Genomic DNA, 12203 nt, shown 5'->3' with positions numbered 1-12203 from the left:
ACATCATCACACACCCTTCACCATACCTAGAGATAGGCATGGGGAACTTCCATAAAAAACTCTCAATGCCAATCAAACCAGTTATTAGTCTAACTGAAATAAAACATTACATGTTACATTATATAATTTAGCGGACACTTATATCGAAAACAACTTGAATTGCTATATATGTCAGAGGACACCCCTCTGGTGCAACTAGGGGTTAAGTGTCTTGCTCATGGACACATCGGTTGATGTATCGCAGTGGGAATTAAACTCAGACATCCCACACCAAAGGTATGTGTTATATCCACTGTGCCATCCAAAACCATGCCAATCTCTATGTATGGTGAAGGGTGTGTGATGATGTGGGGCTATTTTAATTCCAAAGGCCAAGGGAACTTTATCAGGATGCATAGTATCCTGGATCCATGAAATAACTGGCCTTTAAAAATAAAAATCTGCCTGCCTCTATGGAATTTAACATAGAGGTGTGTATACGTATGCCCCATGTATTTTATTAAGAACATGTATTTATGTATGGTACATTATTCATTCTAAAAGAAATTGGGTGTTCCTAAATTTTAGATTTTTCCTATTTTTTTTAATTAAGGCATTAAGATCAATTTCCAAAAGATGATCTTTTTTGTCAACCTTAGCATGGGTTCTTTAAGTTATGATCAGCACTGTATGTCACACCCTCACCACTCATTTTGTCCATCTTCATGTCAACTTCAACAGAGGAGAGGTTGCTGGTCAGTGGGGGCCCCATCTTCGCAGAGTGAGGACGGCAGCAGGGGACGAAGGAGCAAGGACCAGCAGGTACTAGACACAGTCAATACAACAAGCACTCAATCCTCACTCCAGGCAAATACAAACCGTCAAAAAGAATCCAGTTCTACAAAAATGTCTTAACACATTCTATTAACAATTCAGGTGATGTCTTACTGTCCTCGATTTCTCACCCTGAGGACCGTTACTGTAGAACTATTAAAAGTACTTAGCAGTTGCACATAGCCCGACCTCCTGCTGAGTAATCTTAGTGGAGGAGAGGATGGGAGAGGAAATGTGGGAAGGGGGGCGGCTCACACCTTCTACTGTGACAGAGTGAAAAAATGGCTACTGATAGGAGATAGTACAGGCACTGTGAAGTTCCCTGTGGTTAATTGCTACTTTGAGTTGCATGCTAAACAATTTCTTCTTTCTTCTATCACACTTTGTATCGCCACTTTTTTTTAATCCATCCCTGCATTCATTTATTTTCCTGTGCATCCTTCTGTTATATTTAACAGCCAAAGGGACGAGCAGTGAGTCGGCTGCTGGAGAGCTTTGCGGCCGATGAGGGCTTTGAGATGGACGGCAGCAGCTTCTCAGAAGAGGAGGAGGAAAGGAGCCACTCATACAGCAACAAAAGCCATGAAGGTCAGCAATAACACTGGATGTCTTGCAACAGTGTTTCGAGGAGCAGATAGTTTCAGGGATGTTGTGAAATACTAAATGTGATATTTGCTTTTTCCTTATGCAGTTCCAAACTGTGTACTGACGAAAGAGCTCTTAACTGATGGACTAAAGGTGCTGATCTCCAAGGAGGATGAGCTTCTATATGCTGCCAGGGTCCACACACTGGAGCTCCCAGACATGTAAGCACACATGCAGCTGTTCAAGTGATCAATCAGAGAGTATTTCAATTCACATACTGTATGTCACTCAAATACCTTAATCAGATTCTATTATTTATTATGGAGGTAATTAAGGTTGAAATTCAAGTACAGACTTAGATTACTTCAGTCTGCACATGTGCTAAACCTTACACAATGTGGCATTTCTATGCAGAAACTGAGACATGGTTAGAAGTGGTGGGAAATTAAATGAATAAATTATCCTTGAGGCTAACACATACTTCCAGACAACACACCATAAAATACATTATGTATGCAAGGTTTATTGGGGTTGGCATCTTAAGGATTATGAAGAGAGGAATTCAACATTAGAGGGCTAGAAGTTATCTCAAGTATCTAAGTTTTTGCCTCTTTTTATATCTCTTCATGTCTTTCCTCCTTACCTTACAAACCCCACATTGTCCCATACCTAGCTCTTTGTATAAATATGACTCCTCTGGCTCAGGCAGTAAAAATATGCTTTCACAACAGCAGAGTGGGAGTAACATATAATATAATAACATGGGAGTCAGGCAAGCATGATACAAGGATCTGAAATTGTCTTTTTCTCTCTCTCTGCTGTCTTTTTTCTCTAGCTTTAGTGTTGTTATCTACGGTGAAAGAGGAAACCGACCAAGAATCTATTCATTGGAACAGCTGATACAGGAAGCTGTAAGTTCACCCCGCCGCACTAAACACTCTTTGTTAGAGTAAGAAACGTTACTTGTTTGGTCTTCTGGGTCATTTATTTTGTCTGGATCTATTCACATTTTGAAGTGTAAATGGAAGACGACGTGAACTTTACATCCCTACTGCTGCCAAGGTAACAGAGTTGTTTAAGGGCTTAGATCAATCAAGACACAACAACGTATGAAGGAAAGCTAGCTAATGATGACCTGGAATGTTTAAAAAGTGCAGGGCTATCCAGCTAGCACAAGACATTTCTATATTTCTCAATAAAATTGTTCACCTCTTTAATTTTTTCAGTTGCACTTGGGGTGGTTACAGTCTTTCTTTTATCTTAACCACAAGATTGTTGGGATTTGTAATTCTCACTCATGTTAATTACAGGTTACGTAAGTCATCCATGTAATGAGATATAATTACACATTGTAGAAACCTCAGCACATTCTTGGATGGTGTTCATTTGCATTTAGGTAACATGCTTTCTGGTGTGCTTTGCATCTAGAATGGAGTTTTAGTGTTGCAACATCCTCTCAGTAAAAAGAAAATCTAAGGTCACCTGCTGCAGTAGGTGACCTTAGATTTTGTTTTTACTGAGAGGATGCTGGTTTGCACCAGCTGGGTTAAGCTGAGTTTAACTGGCATGATTGTGCCTTGGATTAATGGATTGTGAGGCCATTTTTATAGGTGAAAGTAGAAGTTGCCAAGAGAGTATGATAACTATGCTGTGACCTTATTTAAAATGGTTTTGTGACTAAGGTTATGAGTGATGTATCTTGTTGTGATGTTGTGTGAGGGAGAGTTATCACAACTAAGCACAAACATAGACTAAACATAGGCTACTTGGTTTAGGTATAAATTCAAGAACATTTAAAAGAAGTCCCACATGTTATCTTTGTTTACAGTATATTACCCTATTGGCCAAGCATTACTGTAGCATTTAACTGTCCATGAGATCAGTGTTCACCTGGTGCCTGTTCTGCGGTGGAAGATCGCACATATATTGCTCCGTTTATCATCTGACCATTTGTCTCCTCCTTTGCTCATCCATGTAAGCTCTCTTATACTGATTCTCTTAACAGTAATTTTAGTCTTATTTAAACACTCCTTATATAATAGCTTGTCCTAATTATGCCATACTTATACTTGTCTTTAAATTAGTCCCAAAGCCATTTATTTGACTCTGTCACCAATACCCCTATTTTCACCATGCTCCTGCTCCCTCCCACATGCACACACACCCACATCCACACCTCATCAGTCAAAGGGTCCCTTGCCATGGCAACAGTAAATGAAAGCAACCTGAAAGAGCCCCAAGTGAGTGGCGGATGCTGGGGCTGCCTGCATTGTTGGAGGGAGGATCTGGCAACCTGCAATCACAAGCCCTCTATTCAGGCCCTCTTTAGTATTACTCAGCAAGTCAGGATTTACTGCATCATGGCTTCCGTTCTTTTCAGCCCTGACTGGCACATTGGCATGAGATAAGTGCTGCTTGGAAACGTGGCACAGTGGCTTCCCATGCACAATGCTCTATTGCTGTCCCAAGTGTGTGCGTGCCTGCGTGCGTGTGTCTGTGTGTCTGTGCGTCCGTGCGTGCGCAGTCTGTAATGAATCTTAATTATGTTTTGGTCTGGCCTTCAGGTCCTGGATGTGCGGCCAAAGTCAGAGACTATGCTCACTGAAGGAACCAGGGTGTGTGCTTACTGGAGCGAACGTTCACGCTGCCTATACCCAGGCTATGTTCGCAGAGGTGAGCCATCATCTTCTTCTATATCTGTTTTCCATTGTTTCATCTGTATCTTCAAGTGTATATTTAGTTTTATGAACATGATCATTTTTTCTGCATTTGCAAATTTTCCTACTCCCCTGAAAAAGTGCATTTTTGTCTCTAGCATGTGGTCCATCTGATGAAGGAAAGCAAGTAGGCGTGATGGTCGAATTTGATGATGGAGACCGAGGGAAAATTTCTCTTCCAAACATCCGCCTCCTGCCTCCAGGATACCAGATTCAATGTGGGTGTCTCCTATCTGTGTAACTGGGAATTTTCCATTTCATGCTGCACTGTGTGGTCTACCTGTAAATAATTGCTAATGATTACCTGCCCATTGTCTTTTAGGTGGGGAGTCATCTCCTGCCTTGCTGATACCCAGCGAAAAAACAGCCAAGAGAAATTCTAGTCTGGAGCAGGCCCCCCTCAGTGACAGACCTTATGACAGATTCAACATTATCAATACTTTAACCAACAGCCAAACTCTAACTGTTAACAAGAGAAGACCAGGTAAGAATAAACCTCCTGAAACACTTAATTTACTGTAAATAACAGAGAAAAACGCATTGTTTCCTGTGTTACAGTATCACACGTATTACATTTATCTGCTTGTCTCAAGAAATCATTAGTGCTATAATGCTTACAAAACATTGAGTGACTTATTTTTTATAGCTGCATCATTATATGAAATGGAAATATTCCAAATGTCTTGTGTCATTTTATTTAAAAATGTATACCATATTTCAAAACCATGGGTTCTTGACTAGAATTCCAAATACATTTCTGTGGGTTTGTACGCTGCTCTATGCAATCCAACACAATAGCCTTGAAAAAGATCTTATGCTATGTTTGAAGTGAAGTTTATAATGTTCAGTGTTTTTTCATGTCCTGAGACATGTCTAGTTTAACTCTGGGGATTTTGTGTCTGTGTTTGGTTATTTTTTGTGGTTTTTTTGGACATACACTTATTTCTAATGTGATGGATGGGGGGGTGAAAAAAATGACTATAGAATTAAATTAACAAATCTTGGACATAATGTCCACATTAACTGACCAGCAGAAGCGCTTCAACAATAGCACTTATCGTGGAGCTATTGTGCTGGACTACATTAGATTGAACAAGTGGAACAAATAAAGTAGTCCGTGTACAGTATGTACACTACCGGTCAAACGTTTGGGGTCACTTACACATTTCCATTCCACTCCACTGATCTTTGATGCAAAATCTACATTGCCTATCATCCCCAACCATTCCTCTCCAATGTTCCAAAGGCACTTTCTGTTTACTAATTTGATTTTTTAAAAACTAACTGAGGAAACATTGGAGAACTCTTTTGCAATTATGTAATCACATAATGTAATCTGAAAACTGCTGCCCTGGTTTAAAAAAAAACAAAGCAACTGATCTCAGCTGATATTCTGTCTATAATGGGGTGGAATGGAAATTTCTAAGTGATCCCAAACTTTTGACCAAGTGAACAAATGAGACAAAATCATGTTTCACCATTTGCGGTATATTGCTAAAACATTACATTTTGTTCATTCTAGGGAGACCAAAGGGTTCTGGTAAAAAACAAAAGCAGCAACAGCAGGCTGATAATGCAAATAAAAATCCTTCACCTTTCCTGGGTTGGCCTTCGTTGGGCAACACTAGGAAAAGGACGTCTGACAACCTATTTCAGCTCAATGGGGCATCCAGGAAGGCCTTAAGAGGGACTGAGGATGACTTGTTCCCCTTGCCTAGGACCCAGCCACTGGCCTCCACCCCAGCCAAAGGTCTCTTCAGCAGCAGCTCCTTTGAGGTGGACTCCTTTAGCAGCATCGCAAATGGCTACTCCTCGTTCTGTACTCCGTCTACCGGGTCAAGTCCAGGTTTATCTCTTGGCCCCAGAAGTGGGCCGTATGGCCAGAGACGCAGACAAGATGAGCTTGTTGTGCCAAAGAGCAGGAAGTTGGGACAAGAGTTCTTAGTCAAGTTAGATCATGAAGGAGTGACCTCCCCCAAGACAAAAAACAGCAAGGCTCTGCTGTTAAGAGGTGGATCTTCCAGTGTGAGTGTGATGCCCAGGACAGAGGCCTATTCTCATCCAGTCCTGCTGGTTAAAGACAACAAAGAGGGTGGTGCATCCAGGGTAGAACTTCTCCTTAAAGGAACCACACCCCAAAGAAAGCCCTCCTATTCTCTGCGTCTGGATGATTATGGCGACCCGGGCTTCAGCTCCCACAGAGAGTGTCACAGCTCCTACTCGGATCTGGATGATGAAGAGGAAGATAGGAGGAGGGCTTCACTGGCTGCAGCCTCAGGAGGATTAAGGACGGCTGGCCGCTTCTTGTCTCGTCTCTCCGTCTCCTCTTCGTCATCTGGTTCTTCAAGCTCATCTTCTTCAGGCTCACTATCCAGTTCCAGCCTGTGCTCCTCGGACAATGATTCCTCCTACAGCTCAGAGGATGAGGACAGTTCTACACTGATGCTTCAGAGTTGTCTTTCTTCCCACCGGAGGCTCCTGCCCTCTGAACCCTCAACTTCTTCAAGACCACATCAGCAGTCCTTTGTGGCCAAAGCTGTGGCTGTTTCCAATGCCAAAGGAGCCCCCCATGACCAGGTATCCAACAGCAAGTCCCTGAAGAGGAAAGAATGCACCACTTACACCTCTAAACCATCCAAGGATTTCATGAAGAAACCTAGGATGCTTTCAGATGACTCCTCATTTATTCCAAGGCCCAAGATGTCTGCATTCCTTGCAGGACGACAGATGTGGAGGTGGTCAGGAAACCCTACACAGGTGAGAAAAGTCTATGTTTCTACTGCATCAATTTAGCAAATATTTGTCCCTTCCTTTCGTAATATCAGTTCAGTTAGACTAGAATACTAAATATCTAGAATTATGAGCAAACAAGATTGGACAAAGTGTCTGATTTTCCGCAGCGGCGAGGTCTAAAGGGCAAGGCCAGGAAGCTTTTTTATAAGGCCATTGTGCGAGGCAGAGACACAGTGAGAGTGGGAGATTGTGCTGTGTTCCTCTCAGCTGGACGCCCTAACCTTCCATACGTAGGTCGAATTGAGAACCTCTGGGAATCCTGGACCTCCAGCATGGTGGTCAAAGTCAAGTGGTTCTACCACCCTGAAGAGACCAAGCTCGGCAAGAGGCATCGAGATGGCAAGGTGAGCCGTGATGGAGGTTACAATTTTATGGAGACTGTCATTTGTAACATTTGGTACTTTGAAATTACATTCTTTCTTTGTTTTTTTTGCAACGTACTCTTTTCTCTATCCAGCATGCCCTGTACCAATCGTGTCATGAGGATGAGAATGATGTCCAGACAATCTCTCATAAGTGCCAGGTGGTGAGCAGGGAGGAGTATGAGTGTCTGACTCGCAATCAGAAGCCGAACGGTACCTCCCCAGACCTCTACTACCTGGCTGGGACGTATGACCCCACCACTGGTCAATTGGTCACTACTGAAGGGGTTTCCATCCTGTGCTGAACCTCCATGAGGACACTACTGAAGGACTCCTTTGGAGGAATGATAAAAGTCCAACTACAAGACCCTCCAGCCTGGGAAGACAACAAGTATTCCTTGGGTACGCAAGAACCCATGGATAAAATGTCAGCACCAAAGCAGGGCTATCTGAGGTTACACACTGGAGTCTATTGGCATCTGGTTGATGCTTTCAAGAAGACTAGAAGAAGGGTGGGTCTTCCTGGGTATCACAAAAGTCAATAAGTGGTGTTTCATTGTCTGTCTAATCTCTTTTTAATGGGTCCATGTGATAAATGATTTTAGGACTCATACTTCCAGCTCCTATCATATGCCACCAAAGGTGAGCTGAACGTGCATTTGACTGGGTATCAAGTATCACAAGGCTGAATAGTCTCTGTGGACCAATTCTTTAAAGGTAGCCTTACCTAAGGGAATGGAAACAAAAGTGAGGCATGGGGCTCTCCCTAGACCTTTTCATTCCAGGGAAGTGGAAAACATGTAAAGGATGTAAAGTTGATGTCTGTAAATATTTTAGAATTTTTCCCAATCAAGCCATACACTTCAGTACCTCTCGCCTGTCTTAACTGTTCAGGTGTATATTGTACAGGTCAATTATTGTATTGTTGTCGGTTGTCTATATGTACATAAAAGCTATTTTATATAGGAGTTTATTGTATATATGAAATGTATCTTTCCATGTTTGCGATTGATTTATTTTTATATGGGTCTAGAATACATTACGTCATTTTTCCTTTGCTTTGGGAAGTCAAGATTGGAGATGTTAGTGTTGCACTGCATATGCCCTGCTGAGACAGACAGAGACAGACAGAGACAGACAGAGCACAAACAAAGACAGAAGGATTTAGTCTATAACAGGACAAGACTCACTTTCTGAGAGAGGGTGGGTCATTCTGTTTAAAAAAAAATAGGTCAAGTGGATTCTTTTGTAAAAGTGTTCTATTATTTTGCATTTTTGTTTTCCTATTTTAAAAACATCTTTTTATTTATGTACCTCTTAGTTGGTCCTCATCATAAGGCAGATCCCACTGGACTGCAATCACGGGTCAAAAATGATTTAATATCAATGATACGAGCATAACATTTTGACACAATATTTGTGTGTGATTAGTGTCCTGGCATCACTATAATCATGTCCACACAAATCAATTTAGAACAAGACTGGGTCTTTTAATGAAAATGTGTTAAATGAATGCATAGTTCTGCACATTATGACCTAAAAATACCAAAGTGTCTTTTAATATCTTTATTTAAATTTAACATGTCAAGCACCTGTACTGAACTCAGATCAGAAATCACTGGTAACTTATAGAATATGTGTCCTCCACTATGTGCATATATATTGGCTTTGCAGTGTGACAATGGTTTCTTGCATACGCACCTGCAGTTTTTTAGTGCAGTCGTATGCAGCAAAAAGGCCACCTGGAAGTGTGACTATTAAAGGTCAAGGTACTGACAAAGTAAGATGAGTACTGGCAGTTTGTTGAAATATTTCTGTTTAAGTTTCATCAGCCATCTGTGTCTATTTTGTACAGTACACGCACATACTCAATGCTAACTGTGAAGGACAATCAGATTCACAAAGCAATGGACATAGAGTAGATTCACTCAACCTGAAAATTACTTACGTTTATTTAATTTGTGCCAAGTACATTTTGTCTATTTTTTTGTCTTGTTTGATATGCAATCCTGAGTATTCATGTTTCACAAAGTTTTATTTTGCCAACATTTTATTTATTGTCAATGTTGCTGTTTGTTCATGCCAAGAGCGCTTTATGAGAATGTGACTTTTTTTTTTTCTTGGTGTGATGTCGCATTTGCATTTCTTAAATAAAACTGGTCTTGTAGAGGCCATCTAGTGAAAAGAAATAAAGCAACACTGGATTCTTCTCATCTGCAAACTTCTGTGAATTAATTCTTAATTAATTATTCTGCATGTGGTCTCTTCATCTCAATGAACTTGCCATTTTCCATCAACACATTAATCTTAAGCCATTTTGTAATGACTACTGAAAGACATAATACATTTAACTTTCTGGGACAGACAGACACAATTATACCAAAGATACACTGTTTTAACCTGGAAAACCAGAGTTCTCGCGAGAGCGCAATTTGGATTTGCTCAGCGAGTTACTCAGGCATCGAGTAATGCTGCTCATTAACTATATATACCCTTGTAGCCGAGTTGCACCAATAACATTGGTGTATCTGATGTAGGTGGGCCAGAGACGAGATAAACAGACGATGACAGTTTAGTCTACCAGTTAGCTCTGCTGGTAAGCGTATGGGGTCTGGATACGTGTGTTGTTGTAATTGGTCAAAGTGTTATCCTATTGCGTCCAGTGAGATTTTCAAATGCACGCTTAGTGCCGCCCCTCAAGAAGGGCAACTTTCATTGCTCGATGCCAGAGCCTTAATCTTTTGGATTTGGGTCTGGATTTCCAGACTAACCTTGTGCCAGTGCAATGGTAAATGTGTCTAACAGGTCAATGTATTGGTGTTTTAAAAGGAAGTCAAAAAACAGAAGAAGTGCACAAGTTTATCTATTTACAGAAATGGAGTAACTTGTTCCAACTGAGCACTTAAGTTCTACATTTCATCAGCTGATCAGTATAATTTGACTAAACAAATTACCAGGGAGACATGTCAAAAAGGAGTAGAAAAAAACCTGCACTCATTCCTTTGATTAGTTGTGCTGCCGTTGCTGCTACTGGTTATACTGTTTATTTTTACTTATATCACACGGTTGATTTCTGCCTTAACCATCCCCCAGCTTCCACCTGTTTTAGTTTCTTATTACTGGATGTGGTGGTGGCAGGTCTTCTCTTGTTGTGCGTTATGTACATCCCATCTCATTTACTGTATTTATATTTGCTAGGCTCTGTTCTTCATATCCCAGAGGGAGTTTTAATGTGCTCCCCTTACAATTTTGAGGCTACTTGGATTCATTAGAAAAAATGGATGGATTAATTTTGAAAAAAAATTCTGCCAATTTCTTTTATTTGTTGCAATAAATCCTTTGATGTAAGTACCTCTGGCTGAACTAAGTTTATGTGAGCACTGAGTTCCTTGGTAAATAGAAACAGATCTGTCCCAGCATCAAATAAAGCCTACTGGGTTTAGCTGCCAAGCACTGTAAATAAGATGTTGACTGATTCAGAGATAGATGTGGATTTTTGTGATTCATGAGAAAGTGTATTTGCCTATTTTCTTTTAAAATGAATTGGTTCATTGGTGGTGTGTCTGTGGGGTGCTAGAAAACCATGAGACGCATGAGAACCAAAAGCTAACTAAAATTACAATATTGTCCATTTAACAAGTCTGTCAGCATTGAGTGTGTTAATGTTTTCAAGATTTGTACAAGTGTAATTTTCTGCATTTCTGCTGCATTTTTTAGAAAGATTTGTGGTATAGGACAAATAATTTTTTATAGATGATAAAAATAAATACCATAACAAAAATGCAAGATTTGATTCATATGAAATGTTTGTTTCTAATCTAAATCAAGGGATTTATATGCACACATTATATTTTAACATATCTGAAGTAAAGGATAGACGTAAAGGAGAGCACTCTCTAGTGGAAGAAAAAGCACACTACATCATACGTAATAAACTTGGAGACTGAAAACCCATTATTTTCCTAGCTGTCTCAAAGACACAATGTACCAGGCATTTTTAGTCTACAATAGTGCAAAAAATGCCAGCAGCAATATGAAACCTCCATCCAGTGCCTGGGGCAGCAGGTATATGCCACTATCACACAACATCATCCATAACCTACAGCATCTGTCCATTTGTATACATGCTCTTCAGCTTTGACAAAGCCAATCTGTAACCTGAATATGTAAAGTAACCACTGGCTAGGCCTGAAGGAGACACAATACGGGTCAGTGACCTTTCTCTTCATGCCCAAAGGGTCTTTTTGTCCTGCATGGATCCCGAGTGCCGCCACCCATCCCCCTAATGCCCAGACAGGTTCTTGTCAGTCACCACCACAACCTTTTGCGTTGACTATGGCCACTGCCCCGTGTCTGAGCCATGGTCCTTCCTGTACCATCAGCATGGAGATAGGAAGAACTCGCCTCACCACTGGAGCTTATGATGGGGCTAAGAGTGGGTGTGTGGGGGTCTTAAGGTTATAATCATGTTTTTAGAAGGTTTTGCTTCTTTACTCCTCTGTGTTTGGAGGCACAAAGTAAAGATAATATTCATCAAGAAAATCAAAATACTTCTGATATTTTGGAAAAACAACACTCTGAGTTAAGCCAACCAAACATTCTATATCCGTGGGAAAGACAAGGTCACTCAAACCAGTCAATGCCCCAACGTTTTCTATTGCTTTCCTCATTTGGACCACATTTTAAGGTCTTTAACCTGATGGGTGTGTCTTACTTTCCAGTGCCTGTCTGTTTCGTCTCGCTCAGCATTCAGACTGTGTTGCTCATTGTCAACAGGAGGAATGCTTTCCTGCACAAATATCTACACCTCATAAATGTCTCGCCCTCTGTGCGACCCTGTCTGGCCTCTGACTGAGGGGGTTGAACAGGGGACAGAGAGCCTGGTGTGTGTGTGTGTGTGTGTGTGTGTGTGTGTGTGTGTGTGTGTGTGTGT

At 41.0% G+C, this 12203-nt stretch overlaps 1 protein-coding gene across 10 annotated transcripts in view; it reads left to right on the top strand.

Moving 5' to 3' along the window:
• bahcc1a (BAH domain and coiled-coil containing 1a) overlaps window positions 1-9483 on the top strand; it is a 64830-nt gene extending 55347 nt beyond the window's left edge. For all 10 annotated transcript variants that reach the window (XM_032537140.1, XM_032537141.1, XM_032537135.1 and 7 more), the window contains 10 exons: window positions 721-801; window positions 1272-1401; window positions 1505-1619; window positions 2234-2309; window positions 3963-4071; window positions 4214-4333; window positions 4438-4599; window positions 5638-6872; window positions 7016-7252; window positions 7366-9483. In XM_032537140.1, the coding sequence (XP_032393031.1) occupies window positions 721-801; window positions 1272-1401; window positions 1505-1619; window positions 2234-2309; window positions 3963-4071; window positions 4214-4333; window positions 4438-4599; window positions 5638-6872; window positions 7016-7252; window positions 7366-7575 (2475 nt within the window). In that variant the 3' untranslated portion in view covers window positions 7576-9483. The remainder of the gene's footprint in view (window positions 1-720; window positions 802-1271; window positions 1402-1504; window positions 1620-2233; window positions 2310-3962; window positions 4072-4213; window positions 4334-4437; window positions 4600-5637; window positions 6873-7015; window positions 7253-7365) is intronic.
• The last annotated feature ends 2720 nt before the right edge of the window (window positions 9484-12203 follow it).

Source organism: Etheostoma spectabile, chromosome 15, assembly GCF_008692095.1.
Source record: "Etheostoma spectabile isolate EspeVRDwgs_2016 chromosome 15, UIUC_Espe_1.0, whole genome shotgun sequence".
Taxonomy (NCBI): domain Eukaryota; kingdom Metazoa; phylum Chordata; class Actinopteri; order Perciformes; family Percidae; genus Etheostoma; species Etheostoma spectabile.
Note: the sequence above shows the minus strand (reverse complement) of the source record. Positions and strands in the feature narration are given on the sequence as shown.